This window comes from Eucalyptus grandis, chromosome 6 (assembly GCF_016545825.1).
Source record: "Eucalyptus grandis isolate ANBG69807.140 chromosome 6, ASM1654582v1, whole genome shotgun sequence".
Taxonomy (NCBI): Eukaryota; Viridiplantae; Streptophyta; class Magnoliopsida; order Myrtales; family Myrtaceae; genus Eucalyptus; species Eucalyptus grandis.
Genome location: NC_052617.1, coordinates 16,405,735 through 16,420,667, shown reverse-complemented (window position 1 = coordinate 16,420,667; position 14,933 = coordinate 16,405,735). Strand labels below are relative to the sequence as shown.

General features: G+C 40.8%; 3 protein-coding genes across 5 annotated transcripts; 1 reads left to right on the top strand and 2 right to left on the bottom strand.

The window, feature by feature from the left end:
- The first annotated feature begins 399 nt into the window (after positions 1-399).
- On the top strand, positions 400-2,778 carry LOC104448616 (fatty-acid-binding protein 3, chloroplastic). 3 transcript variants are annotated; one of them, XM_039315683.1, is made up of 5 exons: positions 400-784; positions 1,067-1,168; positions 1,715-1,870; positions 1,993-2,235; positions 2,407-2,546. In XM_039315683.1, exons 1-5 carry the CDS (start codon positions 556-558, stop codon positions 2,421-2,423), a joined length of 747 nt encoding a protein of 248 aa, XP_039171617.1. In that variant the 5' UTR covers positions 400-555; the 3' UTR covers positions 2,424-2,546. The 3 variants fall into 3 exon arrangements, with proteins under 3 accessions (XP_039171617.1, XP_010060771.1, XP_010060770.1); XM_010062469.3 differs by having other exon boundaries at positions 402-784; positions 1,070-1,168; positions 1,993-2,207; positions 2,407-2,778; XM_010062468.3 differs by having other exon boundaries at positions 403-784; positions 1,993-2,207; positions 2,407-2,778.
- A 369-nt stretch (positions 2,779-3,147) lies between these two features.
- On the bottom strand, positions 3,148-5,116 carry LOC104448615 (receptor-like serine/threonine-protein kinase At1g78530). The gene is made up of 5 exons (XM_010062467.3): positions 4,787-5,116; positions 4,356-4,694; positions 3,955-4,209; positions 3,729-3,862; positions 3,148-3,511 (listed from the first exon to the last, which is right to left on the bottom strand). Exons 1-5 carry the CDS (start codon positions 4,920-4,922, stop codon positions 3,320-3,322), a joined length of 1,056 nt encoding a protein of 351 aa, XP_010060769.1. The 5' UTR covers positions 4,923-5,116; the 3' UTR covers positions 3,148-3,319.
- A 3,318-nt stretch (positions 5,117-8,434) lies between these two features.
- On the bottom strand, positions 8,435-10,329 carry LOC104448614 (peptide methionine sulfoxide reductase B1, chloroplastic). The gene is made up of 6 exons (XM_010062466.3): positions 10,084-10,329; positions 9,847-9,952; positions 9,236-9,301; positions 8,942-9,139; positions 8,814-8,854; positions 8,435-8,704 (listed from the first exon to the last, which is right to left on the bottom strand). The coding sequence occupies exons 1-5, from the start codon at positions 10,271-10,273 to the stop codon at positions 8,827-8,829; spliced, it is 588 nt and encodes a 195-aa protein (XP_010060768.1). The 5' UTR covers positions 10,274-10,329; the 3' UTR covers positions 8,435-8,704; positions 8,814-8,826.
- Positions 10,330-14,933: the final 4,604 nt, after the last annotated feature.

The window sequence follows — 14,933 nt, the reverse complement described above, 5'->3', positions numbered from 1 at the left end:
TCTACCCACCACCTGGTGTAGGGTATCACAACCTCGGCGAGGCAACTCCAAGGTTGGGCAAACCTTAACAAGACCCATCGAGAGTCATTCAACTACAGGCAAAGATCTACCTTGCATGACCTCGCTCGTTTCTTATACCATCTGACAATAAATCACCTTAATGGTCCGTCATTAGTATGCTATTGTGCGATTAATGCTTATGTATTTAGCATAATTGAAAAGTAGGTGCACTTCTGTTCAATGAGCTCTCGTAGCAGCTGAAATTTAATAAGGGGCAGATACGCATTATGCAAGCCACACCCGATCCTGAAGTGATTTAAAGGAGTTAAAGTACACGCGGCGTGATCTGGATCGCTGTTGCAATTTTTTTTTTATTTTTTTTTGGTGAGGATCTGTTCCAAAATTTAATCGCAGAGGAGACAAGAAAACAGTTGCGGAACGAAGAGTGAATGAACCGAAATTTCAGACAAGAAGAGTCGCTTCGCTTCCATTCTTAAACGAAATTTGCTGAAACCCACTTCGGATTTCGCAATTCCATCACGACATAACTGAACAATGCAAGGTGTCGGAGCCCTTTCATCACCAACGTGCGTTTCGCCATCCCTTCCTTCCAGCAGCTGGAATCATCTCAATCCCTGCAACATCTTCCTCGGAAGAAGAAATTCAGTTCCAACTCCGAACCAGAATCAGTCTCCGACGAAACGCCATCAATCTCTCTCTCTGTCTTTGCGCCGACAGTATACCAGTTTCACTGCAAAAGCTGCTGCTGCTTCGTCATCTTCGGGTACATTCTCGGGGGCCTTCTTTCTTTTTCCTGCTGTTTCTCTGCTTCATTTGATATGGGTTTTATGAATTGTATCTACATTGACGCCTTGCTTGTTTGTTACTTCTGACCCATCACGTTAGTCCATGTAAATTTGGATGAATTTCTTTATTTTCTTCTGAAAATTGCAGTTTTTGTCAGGATTAAAGTGTTCTGATTTTCGGAAATGAAAAGAGCCCCTTTCAGATGTAGTGCTGTCTTATTTCGGTTGCCTTGTTTTTCTGTTTTTTATTGAGCATGCAGTAGGGAGTGAGTCATATGCGGAAGAACCGGCGACCAGGGTGAAGTTCCAGACGCCTTTGACACTACCGGGGTGTTCGACATCTCTAACTTTGGTTGGAACAGGTGAATTCCTCGCTGCATTGGCCATTGATGACCAGTCACTTCATATCTTTCGCACACGCAATGAGATCTAGTACAGAAAGTTGTTCTCAAGAAAAACTGAATCTACATTTTTCTTAATAAGGAGAGCGAAAATCTTGTGCAGAATATCTTCTATTTGATATTATCAATGAGATGCAACAGAAATACTGCACAATGTGGACTTCGACCCACATCTGCAATGAAGTCAGTATGTTGCAAATATGGGATATCTTTCAATACTAACTTTCAGAAGGAACCTACTCAATAATGTATCACGCGATGGTTGTTGGAGATATCTTAAACAGCTATTCTCTCCCAAAAAATCATCCCTTGCAATTCAAATTTTTTGAGGTTACCTTTTTTTTCTTTCCATAATTTGAGTCATTATCATGGTTCTTGTTTGAAAGAATCTCAAAGTCCCTTTTCTACTGAATACATGATGTTACGTCCTTCATTTCCTCTGACCTTACCTACTCAAGAATGGTTTATTTGGGTCGTATGCTTGGTAACTTAATGCTACAATTGCAGGATACAGGGAAAAAGTTTTTGCAATAATCGGCGTTAAGGTCTATGCTGCAGGACTCTACATAAACCCATCAATCTTTTCTAAACTGGATGCTTGGAAAGGGAAATCAGCTGCTGACATTCAGGAGAACAGATCATTGTTTAACTCAATTTTTCAAGGTAACACTAGAATTTGCAGCTCCCATTAATGTTTTTGTTGTAGTCCACACTGAGTATTCATGTGCTGACTGATAATGAGAAAAGAGGGTAGTTTGTGTAGTTGCTAACACGGATTGGTGCAGCTCCGCTGGAGAAGTCATTACAGATTGTTCTGGTCAGAGATGTCGATGGAAAAACTTTCTGGGATGCCTTGGATGATGCCATCTCTCCAAGAATCAAGTCACTCACTCCTGTTGACCAATCTGCTCTATCCACGTTCCGCAGCATCTTCCAAGGACGCCCTCTTAAGAAAGGAACCTCCATATTTTTGACTTGGTTGGACTCATCAAAGATGCTAGTGAGTGTAAAACATGCAACCATCTATGGTATTGTCAATCTTTTTCTTTTGCACAAATGCACACTATACCCTACAGAGGCTACTTTATATACTTTCTTGTTCTTCTGGTTTTGTTCCTGCATGCTAATGCATAAGGGCTATCTAGCACTCTTTTTTACCTTTCCACATGACAATTCAGACAACTGGGATTTTATGTCAGGTTTCTGTTTCATCTGACGGGCTGCCATCTGGAACGGACGCTACGATTGAGTCACAGAACGTCACCTTTGCACTGTTTGATGTGTTTTTGGGGGATGCATCAGTTTCTCCTTCCTTAAAAGCTTCTGTTGCTAATGGTTTGGCGACAATTCTTAAGTAGTATCCATGAGTTAGTCAAGTTTCTAGAAGAGCTTATTCATCAGGTCTGGCATACGGTTTCTTTCTTCTGTTTCAATTTCATTAATCATGTAATCAGATGAATTGCTTTCACCGAGATTAAGACAGAAAGCCCATTGGTGGACAAGTTGAGTTGTCCTTGAAACATTTAAGAAAGCGACCACCCTTCAGTGCTTATTCATTTGTTCACTATTTACTTGTTCGATTCAGTTTGTGCAATTCTGAAATGTGCATGCTCCAGTCATTTGGAGTTCTGTCGTAAAAATGATCTGGTCTATCCCGTGTTCTTGACATTCTCACCAGAGCTGAACAGGTGGTTCAGAGTTAGGAAAGTAGATTATTCTGCCGAGCTACAATCAAAAGTTGAGAATTGCTATATTCCTAGATTGCTTGCAAAAATTTTGTATATTAAGTGATGTGGCATAATCTGAATGGATGTTACAGAGAAGTGGGTTAAAAGCACTGATGGTAGATTAATTCAAATGTCCAATCTATCATGGCGTATCATTTGGTATATACCAAATTTTGTAAATATAGTATACCTAGTATTATCCTCTGGCCACAATTAGTGGAACGGCCTTGTACTTCTTTCTTCCCACACTGCTACAGAATTTGATGTTGGAAAGCTCTTTCCTGGTTAATGACAGGAATGTTGTTACATTTGAGCCGATCTTTGGGACCAAACAGAAAAGATGACAGCTTCTCTGAGAATACATCAGTAATGGGGGCTAAAGATCTTAAACAATGTTCTCTGATTTTATTTGCTCGAGCATCTTGACAACTTCAGCCATTGTAGGCCTTTTAGCCGGTTCAAGCTCTAGGCACATCAATGCGATAGCAAATGCACTGTTAATCTCGTCAACTGGACAATCTTCCAATCTGCGGTCAAGCACATATTCCTCCCTCTTCTCTTTTACTACCGACTTCACCTGTTTGCGACCAGACAAGAATGAGCGCCTGAATGGTGGATAGTTGACGATAATCTTAAATATCAGATAGAAATCATTCGGTTTTGTTTATACTTTCTACCAGAGGATACCCCTGTGTCGTATCGAAGGCTTCTTGGTTTGATCTTTATCATGAGCTTTATTAGACAAATCAATGTAAATTTAATTGGTCAAAATCTTAGTTTAGCTCAAGAATTACCCATGTCACAAGCTTGGTGCCCTCCTCCACGAACGTTTCATCTGTCGGCTTTTTCCCAGTCAGAAGTTCAAGCAGAACAACTCCAAAGCTGTAGACATCTCCTTTGGTTGTTGCTTTCAGTGTATCAAAGTATTCTGCACAACAAAAGTAAATAAAACTTTGTAGTATCAAAATCATTAAGGGAATTACTGATTTTTATCATAAGTAGCGTTTGCTGGTCCAATACCAGGAGCTAGGTATCCAAAAGTTCCGGCTACAAATGTCGAAACATGAGTCTCATCTGCTGTCATCAGCGTGGCAAGTCCAAAATCAGAAACTCGTGCGTTCATATTCTGATCCAGCAATATATTACTTGATTTTATGTCCCTGTGAATTATATGCGGGATGCAATCATCATGGAGATAGGAAATTCCTCTTGCAGCGCCCACAGCTATCTTGTACCTCGTTGGCCAATCCAATATTGTCTTGTTCGTCGATCTTCCTGTTAAATAGTTAGGTTTTGTAGATTAAAATTTCCCAGAACATGAGGAACTCTATATCTGAACACTAGTCAGATACTTTCGTAGCTCATATTAAAAGCTAACAATTCAGCTGCAACATAGGAGCTTTTAATGATATTATCCTTACCGTGGAGAACTACATCAAGGCTTCCGTTAGGCATGAACTCATATATCAGATAATTGTCGCGAGGGTCAGTGTAGTATCCATGGAGGGTCACAATGTTGCGGTGCTTTATATCTCCCATGGCCACCAACTCTCTCTCAAATCCCCTCTCTCTCTCCGAACTCCCCTTGTTGAGCCTTTTCACCGCAAAGGCCATGGAGTCGTTGATCATCAGTTTATACACCGTCCCATAGCCTCCCGAACCGATGATATCCTTGTTGCTCAACTTCAGAATCTTCTTCATGAATGAGTTCGATGTGAGAGACTGCATTGCCGGCGACCTGAACATCACCATCTTTCCACCTGTCACCGGAAGCACAATATTGGCATCAATGTGTCCTCATTCTTCCAAGGAAGAGACCAAACCGTCAAGCACTTGAAAAGAAATGATATACCCGACAAGCCGTCTTCATAAACCCTTTGCTTTCTCCTCCATCGTTTGTAGAGAAGAAGGGATATAAAGATCTTCGCTGCAAGCAAAGCGATGGAGGAGCTGGTGATGTAAATTGCTAAGAGCAGAGACTTCTCCATTTGGTCGTGCAAATTGAGATGGAGGGTCTCAGTATTTGAGATTTGGTTTGAACGCCAGTTTCTATGTTAGTGATAAGAACGAGGAAAAGCATAGAGCGGAACGGTGGGTGAAGAAAATAAAGCCTCCACGTTCAAGAAACTATGCATGATTTTGACACGCAAGGGGCCACTATTACTCGAGTGAGGGAAGGCATAACATGACAGTCCTTGTCTGCCCATTTTTGTTGACATGTGATGAACTTTAACGAGGTACTCGTGGGTTGCACTTTTCCATCTCATGCCAGATCTCCGGAATGTAGAGTTTTAAAGATAAAAGATTTCCTTTTGAACTGGGTGTTTGGAGTACAAACTTGTTGAATCTGTACTTTTCACGGAGACACGGTTGTTAGTGACTAGGCATCCAGAGGAAAACCAGGTGTCCCGCGTTGCAAGAAACTCCAGCGTAGATCAAGCCAGACTAGTCCTTTGTGTGTGGATTATAACTCACCATTTAGAAATCATGCCAGTTACCAGTTTTGCTTTTTTGGGTCATCAAAACAAACCAAAAAGAGCAGAGATTTTGCAAAGCGTGAATGAATCATGTGAAACTATTGGGACTCTCAACTGTTCCTCCCGCAGATGGAGGAGATAGGATAGGATTCATGGGGCATGCTCCGCTTTGGATATTCGACGAGTACAGGATGTGAAACAACGCGTAGGGCGGTGGGGAGCCAAGGAGGCTCACTTGTCTCCATTCTCACCAGACTTTTCAGTCTTCCAGCTCAGTTGTCATGTGAAAGTTTGAAGCTGACTTTTTTTAGGTCGGTGCAAGTACGTGATTTAGAGAGACTATTATGAATGGAAAAAGAGCTTTTTGCCAGAAGCAAGGGAGTGATTAAGAAAGACTATTATGATGGGCAAAATGATTTTCTCACGGCCGACAAAGATAATTACGTACACCCAGTACACACAACTGCTCCGCCATGCCTGCCGCGATCCTTCATTGTAGTTCTAGATGGTGATGCTACGGGCAAGTGACATGTTCATAGGCCAACACACTCTTAACGATTGTTTCATAGCATAGAGGTGCTGATCCTTTTCATTATCTTTTCCTTGCTAATGACTTGAATACTAGCCACCACTTAAAGAAAGCATAGAACTCGCCATGCTTGTGCAATCACTCCACCAACGGTTCACTGCCATCTAAGCAAATTCAACTGTAAAATATCCAGGAGAACAGACTTTCTAAGCTCGACTGCTTTCATACGGAGTGCGATTGTATAATATTGATGAGAGAACAACCAGCAGAGGGCTACAGGCAAGTGAATCGAGAACCGACATATAGCACACCAAAGTCTTCTTCCAGTCTTTTGCTGCTTAGTTTCATCACAATGATTTTGGTACAGATGTGAACAGCATCCACGTATAGCCAATAACACGGCAACCATCTTTACCCGATCCATGCTCTCACCACAAAATAATGCAGCGACGAGTGGAACAAGTGTCAATATCAACATACTGATGAAATTGGAGAAATAATCCAAAAATCCTAGCCCCACAACTCCAACAAAAGAGGCCTGTCAAGCTAGATCAGACCCAAGTAAAGTCACCACATATATCAACCTCTCTTTCTTAATCCTTCCGTGTCCTCCTTTTAAACACTTCCCTCGCCACTTGTGAACGATCCCACCATGCAAAAACAAGTAATGACAAGAGATGTGTACGCCTGCATATCTGATACCACAGAGAACATGTCACTCGTAATTATCCTATCAAATGAAAGCTGCATTAGGAAGAACAAACAGCACATAGCCCCCTGATGCGAGAACTAAAGATGAAAGCGGCTGCTTGCTTTCCTTTGAGACATCCTTGGATTCTGTTGAGACAAAGTGGAGGGCAATTAGGGAAGTCGATATGGTGAGGAGGATGATTGAGTTTGAGTATCAAGTTGAAAGCTTCTTAGCAGTTGACGAGGAAAGAAGATAAATCATTGAATGCCAGCTGTGTGGCACAGAGAGGAGAGTAGGTGGAGAGAGGAATGTGACAAATCCCTAACGAATATGACATATCTACATGAAGATGTATAGTCACATAATAGGAGAGCCAGCAGTTCTTTAACAGGGTTCAAGTTCTTCAGGGACGGTAGGAGGTAGACAAGGGGGAAGGCGACAGTTTGGACAAGCGCTGCCATCCATTTGCTTTTTCCACCTTTGTCAAAGTAGAATTCACCCAGAATTGCGGCTGCCGATTGACCGAAAAAGAGAGCATTCTTGAATGCAAAAAGAAACCCCATTTCTGGCGACTGAAACCAAGCGATGGTGGTTGATCGTCCATAACAGTTCACTTATTGACTGACATAGCCTCACGGGAATCCATATTGCATATCATGAATTCAAATAAGCATAAATTAGCCAACTCCGGTGAATTATCGTATCCATGGGGACACGTGGATGCTACAAAAGGGAGAAGCATAAATCCTCTACATACAATATGAGTGAGAAGTAAAAGCTTTCCAAAAATTTTGGTTCATTCTGTATCACCTTAGCATTACCTACTTATTAAAAAAAAAAAAAAAGCATTACCTACTTCTAAAATATGAACAAGATGCAACATCAATTTAACATATTTAAAAGTAGATTGATCTTGCATACATCTGTCACCTAGCGACCTGTGCCGTATTCAATAATCTAGTTTCTCATACATGGTACGCTGACATAAAATATACATGCTCAAGTGCTCAAGTACACGTAGACATGAGATGAGAGATCAGAAGAAAAGAGAGAGGGCAGAGGATTCTGCAGAACTTACCTCTATCCATCACTTTGTTCAATGAAAAAGAAAAGACCCTGATCAATTATAATGTTAATATAGTCTGTTGAGGGGGTTATATACATGTTATGTTTAGTATGTAGCATCTTTTTGGACATACCAATGAATGCTTAGCTTTGTCTTACAGAAGCGGATGCTTTTGTTTGTCCTTTAAGTGATCACCATCTAAAGTTGATTCCTCATGGAGGTCGGTCAAATTCCAGTGCTAGTGGATGAAAGTGCTAGCCTGTGAGCAACTACACATCTTCTCTTTCTCTCCTCTTATCTACAGGGAGAGAGAGAGAGAGAGGAAAGAAGGGGGGGAGGGGAAGAGAGTCCGGATTAAAATCAAAACTAAATGATACTGTTGCTCTTCACCACAAGTGAAGACCAAATCCTACTTTCGGGGACAACTTGTGTCATTCTTGAGAGAAGAGGGGAGTCTGACCAAATGTAATTGCTACAACAGCCACAGCAAAGTAAAAGACCCAACATATCTCCACACACACAATCAAACATACCAACAAGCAGTATTGTTGAAGTATATTTATACATATAAGTCAGTAGTTAATAGGTGGTCACAAATAAGATAAATAAGTTTTCGTGTGTGTCTCATGCTCTATAAATAGAGCCATCTATGTTCTTTTATTGAGTCATTTGAAATATAGCCTTTCTAGTGTTTCCTCTCTCCTCCTCTCTGGAACATCCTAAAATATTTACGAGTATGAACAATGAAATAACCCAATATACTGAGGATGAACAAGTACATTGTCCGTCTTACAGAAGTGTATCAAATAAGGAGATTGTGTACAAAATTTCAGCACAGTTTATTGGATAATCACAGTATACTGAAAGTGCTCAGCAATGCATACATCATACAAGCGCATCCACATTTGAGGTAGACTGTCATGACAACAGAAAACTCCAGAAACAATTGTTCTCCATATGCTTCTGTCACACCGCATTTATTATGTTGTCTTTTGCCACATAGCGCCCTTTGAAAAACAAAAGGGGAAATTATCAGAGGGAATTTTAAAACAAGGAAGTCAACCAAGAAAAACCCAGACAACACAAAACAGTCGCTTGCGAAGTCAGGATGCTCACTTTGGTGTGCCCTCTACTTTGGTTTCAGCTTCAATGAAGCGCTGCAGAAATTGCGGTGTTCAACGCGTCAGCTGCAATAGCTTTCAATGACTGCATCAAGAAGAACCAACAAGAGAAGATGAGTTTACCTGTTAATGCAATAGCGTTTACCAGTTGGGGGTGGCCCATCATCAAAGATGTGACCAAGATGCGCGTCGCAAGCAGCACACAGGACTTCCTGGCGTGGCATGAAAATGATCGAGAGATCCAATTTTGATTTGACATTGTTCCCTATGGGCTGATAGTAAGATGGCCACCCAGTTCCACTATCGAACTTTGTATTTGATCTAAAAGAGACAGTAACCACGTATGACAGTTGAAGAATAGAAAGGGAAGTTAATCGAGGACAATGGAGATGGTGGTGGAAAAAAGAGCCAACTCACTCAAATAGAGGTGTGTCACAGCAAACGCAATGATAAGTTCCGGGGGTCTTGGTGTTCCAATACTCCCTGAAGGCACATAAAACCAGAATAACGGAGAGAATTACCACAGGTAAGCAGATAACACTATTTGTTGCACCATACTAGACAACTTGAAACATAATAATAAAGCACATTAGCTAGGGTTCAACTCATAAGCAAAGTTCCAAAACTTTCTCATCTTGCCCTCTAACTCAAATTTGGTGGGGAACCGGGGGCGGTACTTCATTAAATTTTTTGCAAGTACATAATTTAACATAGAAAATTTCCAGTAAATTCTCCTTTCTCTCCCCGAGAAAGGCACTTGCAAAACTTTCTCATCTCGCCCTCTAGCCCAAGTTTCTGCCCTCCGGCAGGCAAGAAAACAATTCGGAAACGTGGTAATTGCTCAAACTTGTATTCTACTCGAGAAAACAAACACATTCTTATCCAAAAACCCACCCATTTCTATGCACAACGGACCAGAAAATGGGCTGGAAAATCTGACAAACTGGGAGACTCTCTAAGGATTTAGAGAATCATATGATCCGAAACGCACGAGAGAAACAAGAAACATTCCCAAGAATCGAACGTACCCAGTGAAAGCCCTCTCAGTGCCCTTTTGCCGGGCAACGTAATACTGCTCCGGAGTCAGGCGTTTCTTCCACTCTTCATCACTCACGGAGACAGGGCCAACTTTGTCTGTCACGACCACCGTCCCAAATTCAGAGTTTCCCACAAAAATCAAAAGCAGACGTTCTCCGGGGCCAAAACGAAAGAGCTCATTGGAAAACTAAAAGAAGGCACGCGAAAGATAAAAAAAAAGGACGGACCTTGAAGGTTGTCGGGCCTCTGGGAAGAAGCAGAAGACCCCATGGCGCGAACAGAGCGCAACCCTGTCCTCGCTTTCCTCAAAGATCGAGAGGGCGACGCGACGAACTTCGAATTGGAAACCAACGAGAGATGGGTTCTCGCGAATGTGTACCTCGGCAGCAGCGATGACGTACCAGAAGCGGAAGCCATTGCTGACCTTTTCGGAAGCACCGGAAATCCTCTTAACTTTTTATTTTTTGGGCCGGCGCGGAAATCGTAAGGCGCCTTCCCAATTCGACGGAAGAGGAATGATGCGGTGTTTGCATTTGCATGGACGAAGGGTACCTCCGTCGGGCGGAGGACCGTACGATCGGACATTTCGGGAAACGGACGGATCAGATTGGGGGATCTTGTTGATATCGAATGGGCTAGGGAGCAGCAGATAACTTGATTGAGTTGACATCTGGCTTCCACGTGAATAGGCTAGATTGTGTTTCTCGTGGCGCCACGTTGCAGCTCCATCCGAGGCCGCTAGAATAATCTCTCGGTCTTGGGCTTCCAGCCCACGGGCTTCTTCATCATAAGATCGCTACAAGCTCAAATCCACTTAGACTTTGCAAATATGGAGGCCCATTAATAATTTCAACTGTGCACTATCAATATACAATAGCATTAGTTAAAATTGTTAAAGAGGAATATCAAGGGTATTTTGAAAATTGCAAAAGAAAATGTTTTTGAAAAGGTGGCATGGCAATGATTCAAATAGAAAGGTCCATATCATGAAAATACAGTTAATAACCCTAATCAGGTGTCATGGGGACACTCTTCTAACATTTTCCATCTCAAAAGCGTGTATTTCTTATTATGAGCAAGGCATGATCGGGGGCCCGGCAGCGAATGAGCCTATCCAAGCCACATGCCCCTCACGGGGTTGTATGATGGGATGAAACCGAGTCAAGCTACTAGCTCGATTCAATATTTCTTGAGATCACCTTGTCTAATTTCAAGCTATCAATTGGTGCGTTTGATTCAGCTTTGCAAATGGGTTTTGAGTGTAAAATAAATACTGAAAGTCAAAACTATTAGAGAAAATGCAAATTGTGTTTGGTTAAAACCTCTTTACAAATGGACTTTGAGTTAAACGTGTGTTTGGCAAAAAAATTTTTAAAAAAAAAAAATGTTTGTAATGGGCTTTGGATATTTTATATATATGTCCAAACCCTTCGTCGGTTTGGCGACCGTGAGTCGAGGTCGCCCGACGTTGGGTAACCCTCGTGACACCTAGGCAAGGGCTGCTTAAGGCCACAAGACCCAAGCGACGTCGCTTAGGTTGCATGCTGCCTGGGTCGATCGAGGTCATGCGACCTCCCGGCCCTTGGCTGGGTCACACAACCTTAGGCAACCTCAACCGACAGCCACTGGGGCTAAATCTAGCTCATCAGCGCCCATAACCCTTTGTTGGTCCGACAAAGGGTATGGTCTTTTTTATTTCTCATTTTTTTTTTAAATAATGAAGGATGAAATTTGAATATTGAAAAATTGTTGAGGGTAGTTTAAAAAAAAAAAATGAGTTTCAACATTTGGTTAGCTTTGTGCTTTTAGCCTTCTCAATGCTGATTTTGAAGTAAAAATTCATTCAAAATAATTATCAAACGGTCCAGTATTTCCCCATAAGGTTTTGAAAGTTGAAAGCTCATTGAAAATGTTAAACCAAGCACTTAATATATCTTGTTAAGTTGAGCTCAAGCTTGTGCATGCTTAGCTCATCGAGCTTGTTAGCATAATCAAGTTTCTATTATTTTTTCAGAAAAAAATTAATAGTTATAAAAATAGCAACAATAATAGTAAAAGAGACCTATACACCCATATTATTCGAATTTATCGAGATCAAGCTCGAGCTTTCCGGTCTCTTTAATTTATTGTATTCAAGTCAAGTACTAATGTATGAATTTTCTATTTTAGTCAAGCTCGAGCAATCATTTTGATATTTGATCGAGCTCGAGCTGAGCTTCGAGTACCTGGCATGCAAGTTGATTCGAGCTCAAGCTTTATCTCTGTATTATCCCGATCGACGTGACTAGACCTGAGGCCAGAGCAACAACTTGGGCTAGACTTAAAGACTACCTCTAGAATAAACCTAAGTGGTCCGCTCTAGAAAAAAAAAGCACATGGAATTATTTGATTAAGATGTATCATGCATGGCAATAGTGGCTGATGCAATCCGGGACGTCAACTAGCAGACGGTTCGATTAAATGATATCGCAAGGTGAGGCTCTAAATGTGATTCGTGAATGAGCGACGGTCTCTTGGCCTTTAGAGATGCCTTGCCGAGAAGGGCAGAAGATTGATGTTTGGATTGAATCAATTTCGTGGGGACTTCGCCTGGAGGCGAAAAAGGACACGATAGAGACGATTTGACTCCTCCTTTTTATCAAAAAGTTCAGGAAATCATTTAAATTCTCTTATCGTTGGAGTGATTAGCATCACCACATGCAATGGTTGACAAACTTTTATGATGTCGAATTTGATCATTACGCCAACCGTTAAGTATATGCATTTTTATTGCTAGAGAACAATGTTCAAGGTCTTTTGGATAGCTCTAATTGCCTTCTTGGAATTCCAATCATACATCAATAATTGAATCTAGTTTCAAAATAAATGAGTCACATTATCTTCTACGTGGCCTCCAGATTATATCACAATTCGATTGAAATCTTTGACTAATTTGTGTCTTGAGCATATTGTATCATGTACAGAGAGACTTTTTTACTTTGAGCACGCTATTGAAAAGATGATAAAAAGTTTGTCAATCTTCGATCTTTGAATTTTTAACGAACGGATTATTCACAATTTAAATCAAATATATTGTATTAAGTTTAGAAAGTCGTCGGTCACGGTTCCTCGTCCTTTTCCCCAAATAAAAAGAAAAGATAATCGGGGACATATCCCTTGAAGTAGGAATGACAATGGTACAAAAATCTTTTATATTGGCTACAATTGCCCTTTTCGAATTCTTGTCGAATGGCAGGGTCGTCCCTCCGGCGACAGCAGCTCCGCATGGTCAAAACGACATGTCACACGTGTTGACAATATACGTCGAAGCAAACCGGAAAAATACAAAAGAAAAAAGGCTACAGAATAGAGATAGACGTTGCGTGGAAACCGGCCCTCCAATCAAAGAGTGGCCTTCCAACGGTCAGAATCGTTCGTGCGTCTGAAAAATAAAAATTAAAACTTATAAGCAGTGAAAAGAAAAATTTATATTGGAAAACCAATCACGGCCCTCAAATTGAAAAAGCAGCCAGATGGGACCCACAACAAGCCTGGTGGCCAAGATGCGCACAGGCCCTCTATTATATTATAGTATATTACTCTCAACCTTTTCAAACGTTAAGCCGACACCATAGAACACAAAATTGACCTGAGAGAAATATTTTGTTTTTGTTTTTGTTTTTCTTTTGATGCTAGGATCTGCCAAACCCGCCGGGCTTACATCGGGTAACTCACGACCCGTAAAGTACGCGGTGCATCCCGAACCAAGTGTTAATACCTGAAAGATTAGCATGGAACCCTACCACCATGGTCCCTATTTAAGACGTGTTAGCGGTAGCCACAGAAGCGTAGCAGCTCGAATCTCTACATGAAGTGCTCAAAACTCAACCAATTCAGCTGCCCATCGGTTGGTTCCTTTTCTTTTTTTTTTTATAATGGATAAACTAAAATAAAGAAAAATGACACAAGCAGATTATGGGATTTGACATGATCTCTCAACTTTAATTTATTCAATATAATTTTTGAACTTTAATTTAATGTGTAATGTGATCATTAAATTTTCAACTTAATCTTTAAAATTTAATTTTATTGAGGGATGATATTGTACATTTGAGCCATAATTCAAAAATTATTTCTATAATTAACCCTCGATTTAATTAAATGCTAGGAGCAGTCAGTTTAGGAGCGAATTAGCGATGCACGCCAATGGCTCCATGGCATCTTGCTCCTCAGCTCTGGAATATTACTCGCCCCGAACTCGAATATTCATTTGGTGGGTGGGTGGGGGCTGTGCATAGATTGTCAAGATGCAGTTGATGACGTCACCCCCGGTCATGCTTCCCCCAATGATTGCGTCTCTCCCGTGCTCATGGAGCTGGCGAGAATAATGAAATCGCAAAAACAATGAAAATTGTAAAATAACAATAAATAAAAGATTAAAAGAGAGAGAGAAAATAGAAAATTTCTGTGCATGCTAGAAGAACGGTCTTGATATATATTATATAAGGTGAAGATAAGTCCATCATGCACACACTGGACTGATGATGTCCGATTGATGTTGAAAGGTTTTTAGTGGCCTTAAGCCAGACGATTAGATTAGGGTGTTTATAAAATGTGAATTATTGAGGGATTAATTTAATGTTATCACATCCTCACCTTAAACAATCGAGGGTTTTCTCGATTGCAATTGTTTATGCAAGATCTTGAAGATTAACGAAAGCTTCTAATTATTGTATTTTAATCCTCCAATGAGAGCATGACTTTTCGCGCTAGGCTTACTAGTTGTCAAACATGGCACGACTTAAAAGGGCGATTTGATCTAAGAAATTTATTACATGTTTCTTTACTTAGATTGAGCTTTATTCAATCCGAGTTAGCTCAGCTAGTCGAGACTTCTCAGATTAATATAGGTTCATCCTTGAGAGGAGTCAAAACTTCCGTTTTGTGATTAAAAAGCCTATTTTCTTTATCATCATATGACGTGCAAGTCGTGTATTTTAATTTCGAGTCTTGACGACAATAAGTTAAAAATCTCCTTGGATGCAGATGAACGGAAGGAAAAATTGTCCATCACGTCCTATGTTGCATTTTCCTTTTG

Excerpts from the sequence above, each read along its gene's own strand:
- LOC104448616 (XM_010062468.3), top strand. The coding sequence starts at position 556 with ATGCAAGGTGTCGGAGCCCTTTCATCACCAACGTGCGTTTCGCCATCC. Across the intron at positions 785-1,066 it reads TGCTGCTTCGTCATCTTCGG|TAGGGAGTGAGTCATATGCG; the intron begins GTACATTCTCGG and ends TTGAGCATGCAG. Across the intron at positions 1,871-1,992 it reads GTTTAACTCAATTTTTCAAG|CTCCGCTGGAGAAGTCATTA; the intron begins GTAACACTAGAA and ends GGATTGGTGCAG.
- LOC104448615 (XM_010062467.3), bottom strand. The coding sequence starts at position 4,922 with ATGGAGAAGTCTCTGCTCTTAGCAATTTACATCACCAGCTCCTCCATC. Across the intron at positions 4,210-4,355 it reads CCTTGATGTAGTTCTCCACG|GAAGATCGACGAACAAGACA; the intron begins GTAAGGATAATA and ends ACTATTTAACAG. Across the intron at positions 3,863-3,954 it reads TTTTGGATACCTAGCTCCTG|AATACTTTGATACACTGAAA; the intron begins GTATTGGACCAG and ends TTTGTTGTGCAG.
- LOC104448614 (XM_010062466.3), bottom strand. The coding sequence starts at position 10,273 with ATGGCTTCCGCTTCTGGTACGTCATCGCTGCTGCCGAGGTACACATTC. Across the intron at positions 9,302-9,846 it reads ACTGAGAGGGCTTTCACTGG|GGAGTATTGGAACACCAAGA; the intron begins GTACGTTCGATT and ends ATGTGCCTTCAG. Across the intron at positions 9,140-9,235 it reads TGTGACACACCTCTATTTGA|ATCAAATACAAAGTTCGATA; the intron begins GTGAGTTGGCTC and ends TGTCTCTTTTAG.